We start from the raw sequence: 12,487 nt of genomic DNA, 5'->3' as shown, positions 1-12,487 counted from the left end.
TATGTGATCATTAAAAATACAGTCAAGCAGAGATAAATTCTACAAAACCTGACTCTTCACTTAAACCTTTAAATTATTGACTTTTTGCTGAATCATTTGCACCTCGAGTAAACTTAATGTCAGTAACAGTGGTAATGTTTGAGTCATTAATAGTAATAGCTTGTGATTGGTGAAGAGAATAGACAGTCCAACATGAGACATCATCTTCACAACCACTATTACAAGAAGATGAAAATCTATTGAAGTGTGTGTCATTGTGTGTCTGCAGGTTGTGGGGTTGTGGTGTCTCAGATGAAGGCTGTGCTGCTCTGAGTTCAGCTCTGAGATCAAACCCCTCACACCTGAGAGAACTGGATCTGACTGGGAATAAACTGGGAGACTCAGGAGTGAAGCGTCTCTGTGCTGTACTGGAGAATCCTCACTGTAAACTGGAGAGACTGTGGTAAGATCATCTCTCTGAGAGTCACATGACCTGCTCCTCAGTAAGACACATTCTCTAATAGTGAAACTGAAGCAGATGTTTTAGGTTCATCATCAGTGTCCTGAGGAGGAAGATTGTTTCTGTTCACTGCACACTGATGATTTGCCACAGAGTCTTTGGGTCAGATGGACGTATGTGAAAAGCTGCAGCACAAAATGGGACTTGATCCGACTGCAATGTGTCTGAAATTTATTACTTTACTTTAGAAATTAATGAAAATGAATTATCACCAGAATAAAAAATGTTGCCAACTGACCATCTCAGATTTGCTTCCTACTTTTTAAACAAAGTCACTCTTCCCAATAAATAGTGTGTAAAATTCCAGGCTTGTATCTGCATTAGTTTCTGAGATATCAAGGCTTTTAACAGGCAGCGTGACTCGATTTTACTGTAAAAACAAGTGCAACAGAAAAACATTACAAAGTTCCATTCATCATTCTTTCCTTTCTCGTTGCATGAAAATTTCAGGGATGGTGTGGAATGTTGAGTTTAACTGTGATGTGATGTATATAAAAAATGTATTTTTTTTTTAACATTGAACCCAGGACCCCCCTGAATCCAGCCAGAACGTGGATGATTTTTTTTTTTGTTGTTGCTCCTCCACAGTATGTTGATGAAATTAAATAATGAAGATGAGCTCAAAGTGCAGATTTTCAGCTTTATTTTGAGGGAACTTGCATCCAGATTGGGGGATGTCAGGATGCAGGCACTTATAGATGTATGTGCAGGGGAGAGTGGAGAATGCAGACTGGCAAACAAATCCAAAACGCTAGAAGAAATCGAAGTCGAGGGACAGGCAGAGGTCGATTGATCAATCAGCAGACAGAGTAATAAGGTCTCGAGTAACGAGACAATAACGAGGGTCGAGAACACGATAAGGCAGGCAGAATAACAAGGCTTGGTATGACGAGTAAGACACTGAACGATACTTCACATGGAGTGAATTTGGGAGAGGTGTTTATATAGCATGGGCTGATTAACCAGGAAATGAGTGGCAGGTGTAATTAATAGACAGGCGATAGAGGGCGCTGTGGTTCTTGGGTGTTGTAGTTCAGATCAGCCATGTTTGTAAGTGGTGCTCTCTATCGCGTTACTGACAGGCAGAGGTGGACAGTAACCAAGTAAATTTACTTGAGTAGTTAAGTACGCTTTTTGAGTATCTGTACTTGAGTTTTTGTTTTTTTAAACTTATGACTTTAACTTCACTACATTTGAAAGACAAACATTGTACTTTTCACTCCACTACATTTCTGTCAAGGCCCTCGTTACTCATTACTATGAAGCAGTTTAGAAAGTGGATGTTTTTTCGCAGGTGACACTGAGACAGCCGATTAGTAATCACTAGGGTCATGTCACGTCCATAGACTAAAAAATCAAGTTCAGTTATTCCGCAGCATTATTTGAACACGATCAGTTGATGGCAGAATGGAAGGAGGCAGTTCTTCTGCACTGTAAACAATTTTTCTGTAAAATAACAGTAAAGAGCTGGCAGCAGAGATGCCAGCAGTTTACCGTTATTTTAACGGTATTTATATGTAAAATTATTTCACGGTAGAAGGCCGTAAACCTGAAAAACAGTATATTTCCATATTTATATAGATTACGGTAAAGAGCTGTCAGCAGAGGTGCCAGTAATATACCATAATTTCACAATGACATTAGAGTAATAGCCTGTAAACCAGAAATACAGTATACTGTATTTCTGGTTTACAGGCTATTACTCTAATGTTACTCTATTTCTGTATATTTCTGTATCACACTGTTAAATTACTTCAGTCTAATACAATAAAAAGAATAAATGCAGCGTATTTCTGTGACTATTTGAAATTATGTTTAAGTTGTTTCTACAGACAAGCACAGTAGATAATACAATAACTACATTTAGCAGTTACCTAAAATGTCGGTCTTCATTGCAATCAGTACTGGGCAATGTTTTCTGGGCTAAGATATGCATTATTGTGTATATCGTGCCAAATAATCAATACAAACTTGGAGAGAATCACAATCAAATACATTTATTTTAAAGAGCAATATATTTTTCCAGTAAACAAGAGTACTGCTACTTTCAAAAATGACAAATAAAGAAGGAAGACACTGATTTATGGCAAACAGAACAGTCGAATAGTGTCTTTAGACTACTGTATGACAAAAAGATTAAATTCTGTCTTTCCTTTAAACATATTGAACATATGCAGAATTTGCAAAATTTGGACAGCAAACTTAAGAACCGTTGCAAATGTGCATTGGCATTTTGAAACTATTATAGTATAGTAGAACACTTCAATAATATGCATCAACAAAAACAGGAAAAGGTTGGCATCTCTGCAACAGGAAGGTTGACTTGGAGTTTCTGTGAGGTAGGCTTGTGTTTTTACTTCTTGTGGAACCAGGAGAACATCACTTTGGTAGCTGCTGTTCCTCACTGCAGAATTATTCCAGTGTTACCAATGTCATAGCAACAACAACAATCATAATCACAATAATACATAAACTATAAAATTAGGAATGCACAATACACTCTAAACTAGTGCATATGAAGGTAATACCAGTTCTCTTTTGCATGTGGCAATGCCAGACTGTCAAAAGAAAGTGCAAGATTATAGAGCTCACCAATCTAAATAAAGTTCCATTCAAAGTCAGCAAGATTCTTCAGTAGCATGGCAACGTGTGTATTGACTGTAGCAGACTTCTTCTGGACAATCACACCTGTTCTCTTGGAGACAACCTTGCCTCTTTTGGCCTTTGTCCCTCTGTCTGGATTAATACCGATGAAGCGCCTGAAGTCAAAATAGTATAATATCAGAGTGGCATTGCAATAACATACTGTTTTGTGTACAGTACATTCAATTAAATGCATTGTTAAATAAATTGTTTTTTATATCTTTCTTCATTGCATAAATAGACTGGACTTGAATAACATATAAAAGTGACATTAAATGGAATTAAATAAATCATATATCACATAAATCATAAATCAACATGACATGATAGTTCAACACCACGCAAAGTTGGCCTAACTACACGTCTGCTGGCCCTGTGTCTGTAAGTGTGACACTTAAACATTGAAAAGTTTAGAAACGTCTGACTGCAATCTGGCAAAACACACTTAAAAGTTAAATTATGTGTATTTTTATGAGCCTCACATATGACACTATTGTGGCACAGTTATGATAACAGATCTGACAAGGGAACATTTTGTTACTGCCTGATGGTTACTTCCTCGATATCAACATGCATTAGCCTTGATTATGTGGCTGCTTTTGGCACCATAGCAGACTCTAAAACAGTTAGGAGACTTGGCTTTGTGAGCTATGCAGTGACAGATTTACGTAAATAAAATGCAGTCACAAAGTCCAAAGCCTTCCTTGCTATAACTGTAAAACAAAATAAAGCTAACAATGTTCCAATATGGATCCTAATCACCAGGCAAGACGTAGACCAATGCTGCATCTACTGATGGACATCCAAACCTATTGTTTTGGCTATTGAAATCTAAGTCTCACTGATAATACATGTTCCCTAGCAAGACAATAGCAAGACAATATAAGCATCATTGAAAACATAAGATTTAATTACCGTTTAATTGTGTCGAAGAACACTTGATGATGTGTAGCACATGCCATCTAACTTGTATGTCCTCTTCTGGAAAATCTCATCTCATCTCATCTCATTATCTCTAGCCGCTTTATCCTTCTACAGGGTCGCAGGCAAGCTGGAGCCTATCCCAGCTGACTACGGGCGAAAGGCGGGGTACACCCTGGACAAGTCGCCAGGTCATCACAGGGCTGACACATAGACACAGACAACCATTCACACTCACATTCACACCTACGGTCAATTTAGAGTCACCAGTTAACCTAACCTGCATGTCTTTGGACTGTGGGGGAAACCGGAGCACCCGGAGGAAACCCACGCAGACACGGGGAGAACATGCAAACTCCACACAGAAAGGCCCTCGCCGGACCCGGGGTTCGAACCCAGGACCTTCTTGCTGTGAGGCGACAGCGCTAACCACTACACCACCGTGCCGCCCCCTTCTGGAAAATCCTCTGTCCAAATGATGGTTCCAGAAGTCCATCCAGGAGTTTATAGCAAATTATTTCTGTATTTTGTAAAAGAAAATTGACCAAAACCAGTAGCCTCAAGATGTTGTCAAACTCCTGACCATGCTCCAAATTCCCCAACACTCTTAATTCCACAACAGTTTCCAAAAAATACTGCAGTGTCCTGTAATTCAAAACAGCATCATACCGTTTTAAGGCCTCTGTCCAAATGTATAAGTTAAAATTCCCACAATGCATTTCTTAATTACGGTACTTAACTGTTTAACATGAAAACAGTATTTTACTTTTGAAAATTGTCTGTAAATTTACAGCAATTGCTTACAGTGTGGGGAAAGGAATAAAGATTTGTTTCATTTTAAATGTTTGCTTTGTTTGCCTAAAACAAACCACATTATGGCCTCCAAAAACTCACGGTCCAACCTGCAGAAGCATATGTAAACGTTTGTAAACATTTTATTCCAAGAGAAAGCTTGTAATGAAGTTGTCTGTGCTTTTGAAGCTAGTGATAATGTTGCGATAGCGATGCAGTCTGGTTAGTCAAATGACTTTCTATGGATTTTCCCGCCAAGTTGCCATAGCCTTTTCCACGGCTAACGTGAACACACAGCTCATTAACTTGCACACTGTTAGTCCGCATGTAAAAACTGAATTATCTGAAGTCCTTTCAGAAATATGTTTAGCATAATTTTGCCAAATAAATAGAATGTAGAAATCTTTCTTTTCTAGTAGCGTTAGCTACCCAATATGATTTCGAGTTTGAAAAGAGTTTGCTAGCATGTCAGGTAGTGCTTCACTGACTAGCTAGCTTAACGTTAAACCACCATGATGGCACAGCATGTGTTCATTTTGTGAATTCACATTTCTGTCTTTGGTAACATTAACGTTGTAGCTTTTGTGACCTTGCATAATTACTATAGCGACTACGTATTTTTTACCAGTAGCCAAAGAGAGAACCTCGAGAGCATCTTATTGATGATTCTGCTTGGTTGTAAATTGTGTTTCATTTTGTAATGTTCTACCAGGTGTTTATTCTCCAGGTTCTACGAGTTAGTCAGTAAATCCAGTCGGTTGCTTCAGAGGCATTAGGTTTTGTCAGCGTTGTGACAATAATACAACAATGCATTGACAGAAAATTTACTTTTAATACTTCAGTATTTTTAAAAGCAAATACTTCAGTACTTTAAGTAAAAATTTGACTGGACAACTTTCACTTGTATCGTAGTAACATTTGACCAGTGGGATCTGTACTTTGACTTCAGTAATGCAGTCGGTATTTTGTCCACCTCTGCTGACAGGTGACTGCTGTTGAAATTACAGCACTGTTTATATGTGCTCCCTTTTTTTGAAGGATGAAAAAGTAATTAGACAAACGAACATCGTCATAAATTACACTGATATTTTTATTCCTCCGACACTGAGAGGTGAAACCGGTATGTTTTAGGGTTTTCTATCCATTTTTTCTGAAACTCTTGTTCGCACGCTGTCTCAAGAACGAGTGGCTGAATGTTTGTAGGATTTATATGGAATAATCATTGTTTACTTCTCTGATTCTACAATAATATAAATCTATAGTGTTCTATAAATGCACTCTGTAGACTCTGGAGAAACAAGTTTATTGCCCCTGTATAGTGCACTATAAGTCTAGTAGAGAACCATTTCTCTCTCTCTCTCTCTCTCTCTGATTAAAGTTCATGGTCTCTCTGCTGTTCTCTGTTCAGCTTCAGCTGCTGATGGTTTAATATCACACACAACAGAGGAGAGAAACTCAATATAACACTCAGTATTATCATTATTAATTACACTGTTAATGAGAATAAACAGGTGATATTAAATCCTCATGACATTCTGAATAATAAAATTGATTTTACACTCATCATCTTTAAAGTAAGAATTAAACCAAGATGAAAATCTGTTGATGAAGTGTGTGTCATTGTGTCTCTGCAGGTTGTGGCATTGTGGTGTCTCAGATGAAGGCTGTGCTGCTCTGAGTTCAGCTCTGAGATCAAACCCCTCACACCTGAGAGAACTGGATCTGTCCTATAATTATAATCTTGGAGACTCAGGAGTGAAGCGTCTCTGTGCTGTACTGGAGAATCCTCACTGTCAACTGGAGAGACTGTGGTAAGATCATCTCTCTGAGAGTCACATGACCTGCTCCTCAGTAAGACACATTCTCTAATAGTGAGACTGAAGCAGAGGTTTTAGCTTCATCATCAGTGTCCTGAGGAGGAAGATTGTTTCTGTTCACTGCACACTGATGATTTGTCACAGAGTCTTTGGGTCAGATGGACGTATGTGAGAAGCTGCAGCACAAAACGGGACTTGATCCGACTGCAATGTGTCTGAACTCGCTGTGAAATTTACTACAACACTGTAACTAATCCCACAAACTGCACCTGAGACTCAAAATAACTGCCTTCTGTGTGAGCTGCAGGGTTTAAAGCAGCAGTGACAAGGTGGAAATGATCTCAGGAATATAGAGTTTAAAAACTAAAATGAGACGTTAATGCCACAGAACTGATGCAGAAAAAATTAAATAGATAAAAAAAAATGACTTTTTAAATAAAAATTAAAAAGGAGGAGAAAAGAACTTCCAATAAACTGAAACCCTTGGAAACTATCCTTTTGTTGATTTTGAATTTTAATAATAATAAAAAATATGTTAATAGTAAATAATGTTCCAGTCCATCTCTGTCAGTGGTGATTTGCTTTAAGGCGACACTGGAAGCCCGGCTTCCCCTCACATTTCATTAAAATGCAGCAATGAAACGTTTCCCAAAGTCTCTATTTTATTCATCAGTCTTGGTGTCGTTCAGTATTTGCGTGAATCAGATTGATGGAGTATCTCACTGCAATATCGCGCTGTTTGTTCATTAAACTCACACTGTTTATTTCACCAAAGTGTCTATCTCGTCATTTTGAGCCCCGCCCAGACGCACCGCTTCACTGGGAGGGAATAGAGTGTGGGCGAGTGTGTTTTCACAGGGGGAAAAATCTCACTGTGGATTGGACAATGTGGTTGTTTTTTCCCCTTTTTGTTCTGCCTGGACGCGCGGCTTCTCCTTATTATGATTGGTCGATCTCTCAAAGGGGTGGAGCCTTGTCACCGATTGCCAATCAATAAATCAGGAAAGAACATGATTGACATCTCAAACCGAAACATATTGGAGCCTGCAGTGGTGGAATAATTTGGCAATATTTCAGATAAATTGTAAATCTAAAGTTCTGTTTGATTATTTACATTAATTTCTGAAATTTGTTTCTGATTGTAACTCATGAGCTGTAACTTCCTTCTTCTGCTCTCAGCTTAGCTACTTCCTTGATATGAAATGGTGAAAGAAAAGCCACATCCATGGGGACACATACACTCTCTCTCTCTCTCTCTCTCTAATTTAAAGGCACAGAAAACAAATCTTGATGTTCATAAACTGAGGCACTGAAGTGTGTCATTGTGTCTCTGCAGGTTGCGTGAGTGTGGTGTCTCAGATGAAGGCTGTGCTGCTCTGAGTTCAGCTCTGAGATCAAACCCCTCACACCTGAGAGAACTGAATCTGACTGGGAATAAAATAGGAGACTCAGGAAAGAAGCTGCTCTCTGCTCTTACGGATGATAAACATTACAAACTACAGAGACTCCTGTAAGTAATAACCTTTTTAGGCAAATGTTGGGGGGATAATAATTTAATTTCTTTATCATTTTTCTTTAATTTCAGTAAATGTCACATGACCAGGCCATGAAATGAAGCCAGTTTTAGAAATTTTCACTGTGTTCTATTTAATCCAACTTTTTCCTCCCAGTTGTCTTTAATGCTGTTTGTTGTTCAGTAAAATTGATTTAAAATTCATCTGAAAGCAGAAGATGGAGTCAGTCAGAGTCTCCAAAATGTCCCGTCTGAGTGCATGAGAGTGATTTGTAAATGAACACCTCGTCTCCTTGTGACACCCTGCTGTCTCTGACTTCATCCTGCTGCTTTTGTCTGAATAAGATGATCTCGGCTTTTCCCTGTTTCTGATCAGCAGCACACTTTCTTCTCAACTCTCCTCAAAACTCAGTAAAATGATCGTCTTTCATGCTACACTGCCACTAATATGTGATTTTAAGGAGCCACTTGACTCACTCGGACACTCCTTCCTGCTCTCCACCTCCACACCGTGTCTTCTGTCGTTCCTGTACAATTCACCTCGGCTTCTTCTTAAAGTCTGCACTTAAATCTACATGTAGAACAAGAGATCAAACTCACCGCAGTGTGAGTTACTGTTTAAAAAGCTCCAAAGCCTGTGATTGGATAAGAGCAGTGATGTGATGGGAAACGTCTGCTCACTTTCCTGTTAGATCTTGTGGAAGTTCTCGTTTGTTGGAGCTCAATTTTAGAACACAGATATTATATAAGACTGAATAAAAGTTGAATTAAATTATAAACAGGACATAATAATGTTTCTCTTGGAGCAGAGATGATTACATGCTGTTGGTCATGAAGTACCACAGTCCAGTGTGTGGGGATTAATCCAGATGTTTTTCTTTTAGTTTCAGGTGTTGATGAACATCTCTGTGTGTGATGAAGACTCTGGTGTTCCTGCATTTCCATGTTGAGGAACAGACAACACATTCATAAACACATCAGTCATTTAGTTCTAACAAATGAAAGAGACTCGGAGACGTGGTCAGTGTGTGTTCATGGTGCACAGTGAATCAGACTGCACACAATTCTACACTGAATGTGGAACAACTTGTGAGCTGCATGAAACTGCCTGGACCTCAGTCCCTTAAAAACCCTGAAAGAGCAGGTGAAAAAGCACAGGGACTCGGACTGAACCCAGTCAGTGGAAGAGGGAGCTGAAATGGACAGAAACAGTTTCAGGACATTGGTGGGATTTTCACCTGACAGGATTGGCATTTGAGGAGTTAATCTGAGGCCCCGAGGAGACTCACCACAAGGCACATTTATCACTTTGTCCTTTGGTTGGTGTTTAATGTAGTTTAGATCTTTTTGTTACAGGATCAGACAGAATCTGTTCATAATTTTCTCTGATAGATCAGTGCCCTCTCTTAATTTAGTATACACTACTTAGGCCACACCAATTTAATTAGTTGGTTCTCGGATTTTTTCAGGAAAAATATGAAGCGAGCGAGCGAAATAAAAATAAAATTAAAAAAATGCTCTGATGGTAAAATTAGCAGTGGAAATACAGGGCTTTCATAATCGAGAAACAAAACAAAGACAATACATTATTGTTACACATTTCATATGGCTCTTTTAATAGCTTATCTTATTTGTCATTTAAGAATTGGTGAACCTAGGCACCAAGAAAACTGGCTGTAGGATTGAGGCAGAATTGCAAAATGCATGAAATATAATGTAGATTCTGTAGGCCTACATTCAAACTCATTTTTCTGTCACAAAAACAGTTTATCACAGCAACGGGTGACTAATAGCATTAGAACGACAAGATCACGCTGTTTTACCAGATATGCGGATGGTAGCCTGTGTGACTAAAACTCCGCAATCAATTTAACTGAGATGAATATTCATCAACGTGCAGTTAGGTGAATCGGGCTAGAGTAAGAGCAGATTTTTTTGCATGAGAAACAGGAGGTGTGTTGCGTGAGGGCATGAAAGGGCAGTCATACGCATGTGTCTCACGCTCACTACATAACAGTCGGCAGTCCTGCTCAAGAGGGATGCTACCCAGAAAAAATGAACAAGGGAATAAACCCAGTAGGCCTACAGTAAATTTGTGTCATTTATTGTCCTTGTCAGCAGGGCTAGCTCTGGTTGCACGTCTTTTATCAGGCAAACCAGTAAACAGATAGGCTAAATAAACGATTGAATTACAGTCAATTGAACATCTGCAATGCACAGAAAAAAAGATTTGACCAGGAGTAGGCTACTTCTGATGGCTAAATACTTCGAATAAGTTTTTGTTTGCCCCTCACATCAAACAATGAAATACATAAATCAAACCCACCTCCACAGAGTTGTTGTCCAAGTTGGCACATCGCAGGGTAACAAGCTCACGACATCTTGAGTACAACTGTGCAAAGTTTTCCCCCTCTTGAATTTCGACACACCTGTCAAAGATTTTACGCTTCTGTTCGCTGAATATCCTAACAATCACAAACACAGGCTTTGCAGGATTCCCCTCCACAGGCATGTTTCTTCCACAAGTCTTTATCTAAAGTGAAAGGGGCGATTTGACTGGTTTTCGACGTCACGTGACCTCAACCTGCAGTTTTTCTGTTGGTGGTAGTTTGATTTCGATTTTTTTTTTCATTTCGCATTTTCTTCAAGCGGCGATTCCGAGAACCAACTAATCGAATTGGTGTGGCCTTACAGTATTTTTACAAATTGGAGCAAATTATATTATACAATCTAGTTATTTTTATTGTATGAAGTTTATGTATGTAACATGCATTTTGTAGCAATAAAGTTAACTTCTGTATCCGTTATTCGAAATATATAAGAACTTTATGTGGAGGCTACATTATCTGTTACTTCTTGGGATTTCAGGTGTAATGCTTAAGCGATTGAGAGAAACACAAGCATTTTTTATTAAATGTCAATATTTTCATTCAGTCTTATATACAGTACAGTGAGAACTTGAGGGCTTTGTAGGGACAGCCACAGTCCCCGTCTAGAACTGCAAATCCCATCAACTAACTCCCATGATCACCTACGTCACATCACCCCGACTCTATAAGTGACCCGGTCACACTCAAACTCACTCTCTCTCTGTTGATCTTCGTGTCATACAGACATATAGAGAGACCCCCATTCATCGGACCATCCGAAATCACGACGTCTGCCTTGCAAAAAAGAAGACTCAACCCGCTTTCGTATATACCACTGGTCATGGTAAAGAGTACCTAAGTTGCGTCGTCTCACTCAATTGAGTTACAACCGGTTTATTTGTTTATTATAAGTAACGTTACGACTGCAGACCCAGCAGTTAATTAAAAGTTAGAAGCAACCGGATTCCTTCTGACTTAATCGCTGTGCACATTATTGGTCAGAGACTTTTCTTCATGAACGACGAAGCTTCGGATCAACGACTTCTCTGCACCTTCACAGGAGTGACCGACGAGCCTTCTGTGAACCTCCGCGAGCACCCGAAACTCCGCAAAACTTCGGGACATCTCTGCATTCCTGCATAGGAACAAGATACTGGAAGTAAGGCTGGCATTTGGGCAAACTAGTCTTAGGAATTAGCTTTATGAAGTAGTGTGAATTTAAACTCAGAAACTGTTTAATTGTGCACACTGTAGACACTTAGAGTGTCGAGTTGATCATTGTTGTTCTACATTGTTCTCTCCGTTGTTTTAATAGATAGGTTGTTGCCAGTGCTTAATTTGTGAAGTGGGAGGTCCCGGAACGCAGGAGGTGGGTGGGTCCAGCGACTCAAAAAGAAAAAAAAAAGGCGGGGGGTGGTTTACTCTAACTTTACGCACACACGCCTATTGCATGACGTATTGCAACAGCACCAGTTATCAAATCCTGGACAACATTGGACAACGCTCAGAATGTTCTCCAAACAGGCACTCAAGTTCACTCTCGCTCTCCACACATACGTTAAGGCGGGGTCGGGAACCTTTTTGGCTGAGAGAGCCATGAAAGCCACATATTTTCAAATACATTTTCGAGAGAGCCATATATAAAAAGTGACGCTGAATACAACTAAAATGCATTTTTACGTATGACCAACAATTTGAGTGTAATATTCTTTTTCATAATGAAGAGGCTCTTGACATGCCGTCTTCCTCCTGTCCCCTGCTGAATATTTTGATGCAAACGTAGCTTGGCGTATTTCGAAGTGCCGCTTTATTTCATTGTTTAATTGATGCAATCTTGTCATTGTATAGGCCTATTGGACACAAAGCAGAACCCTCTCACCCCACAAAGGTGAATTTCTCTGTCCATTCCTATTGAAATGTACGGTAGCCTACC

General features: G+C 39.3%; 1 protein-coding gene and 1 long non-coding RNA gene across 2 annotated transcripts in view; one reads left to right on the top strand and one right to left on the bottom strand.

Annotated features, from left to right (window-relative positions):
- The window catches only part of LOC132870630 (NACHT, LRR and PYD domains-containing protein 12-like), a 41,604-nt gene extending 30,711 nt beyond the window's left edge, over positions 1 to 10,893 (top strand). Inside the window, exons 8-11 of the mRNA XM_060904372.1 lie at positions 269 to 442; positions 6,490 to 6,666; positions 8,009 to 8,182; positions 9,070 to 10,893. Of these exons, the coding sequence (XP_060760355.1) occupies positions 269 to 442; positions 6,490 to 6,666; positions 8,009 to 8,182; positions 9,070 to 9,082 (538 nt within the window). The 3' untranslated portion in view covers positions 9,083 to 10,893. The remainder of the gene's footprint in view (positions 1 to 268; positions 443 to 6,489; positions 6,667 to 8,008; positions 8,183 to 9,069) is intronic.
- Positions 10,894 to 11,125: 232 nt separating this feature from the next.
- Positions 11,126 to 12,487, bottom strand: part of LOC132870631 (uncharacterized) — a 37,892-nt gene continuing 36,530 nt past the window's right edge. Inside the window, exon 6 of the long non-coding RNA XR_009651155.1 lies at positions 11,126 to 11,689. This is a non-coding gene — a long non-coding RNA (uncharacterized LOC132870631). The remainder of the gene's footprint in view (positions 11,690 to 12,487) is intronic.

Source organism: Neoarius graeffei, chromosome 22 (genome assembly GCF_027579695.1).
Source record: "Neoarius graeffei isolate fNeoGra1 chromosome 22, fNeoGra1.pri, whole genome shotgun sequence".
NCBI classification, from domain to species: Eukaryota; Metazoa; Chordata; class Actinopteri; order Siluriformes; family Ariidae; genus Neoarius; species Neoarius graeffei.
The sequence above is the reverse complement of the archived record's forward strand: the minus strand, read 5'-3'. Positions and strand labels throughout refer to the sequence as shown.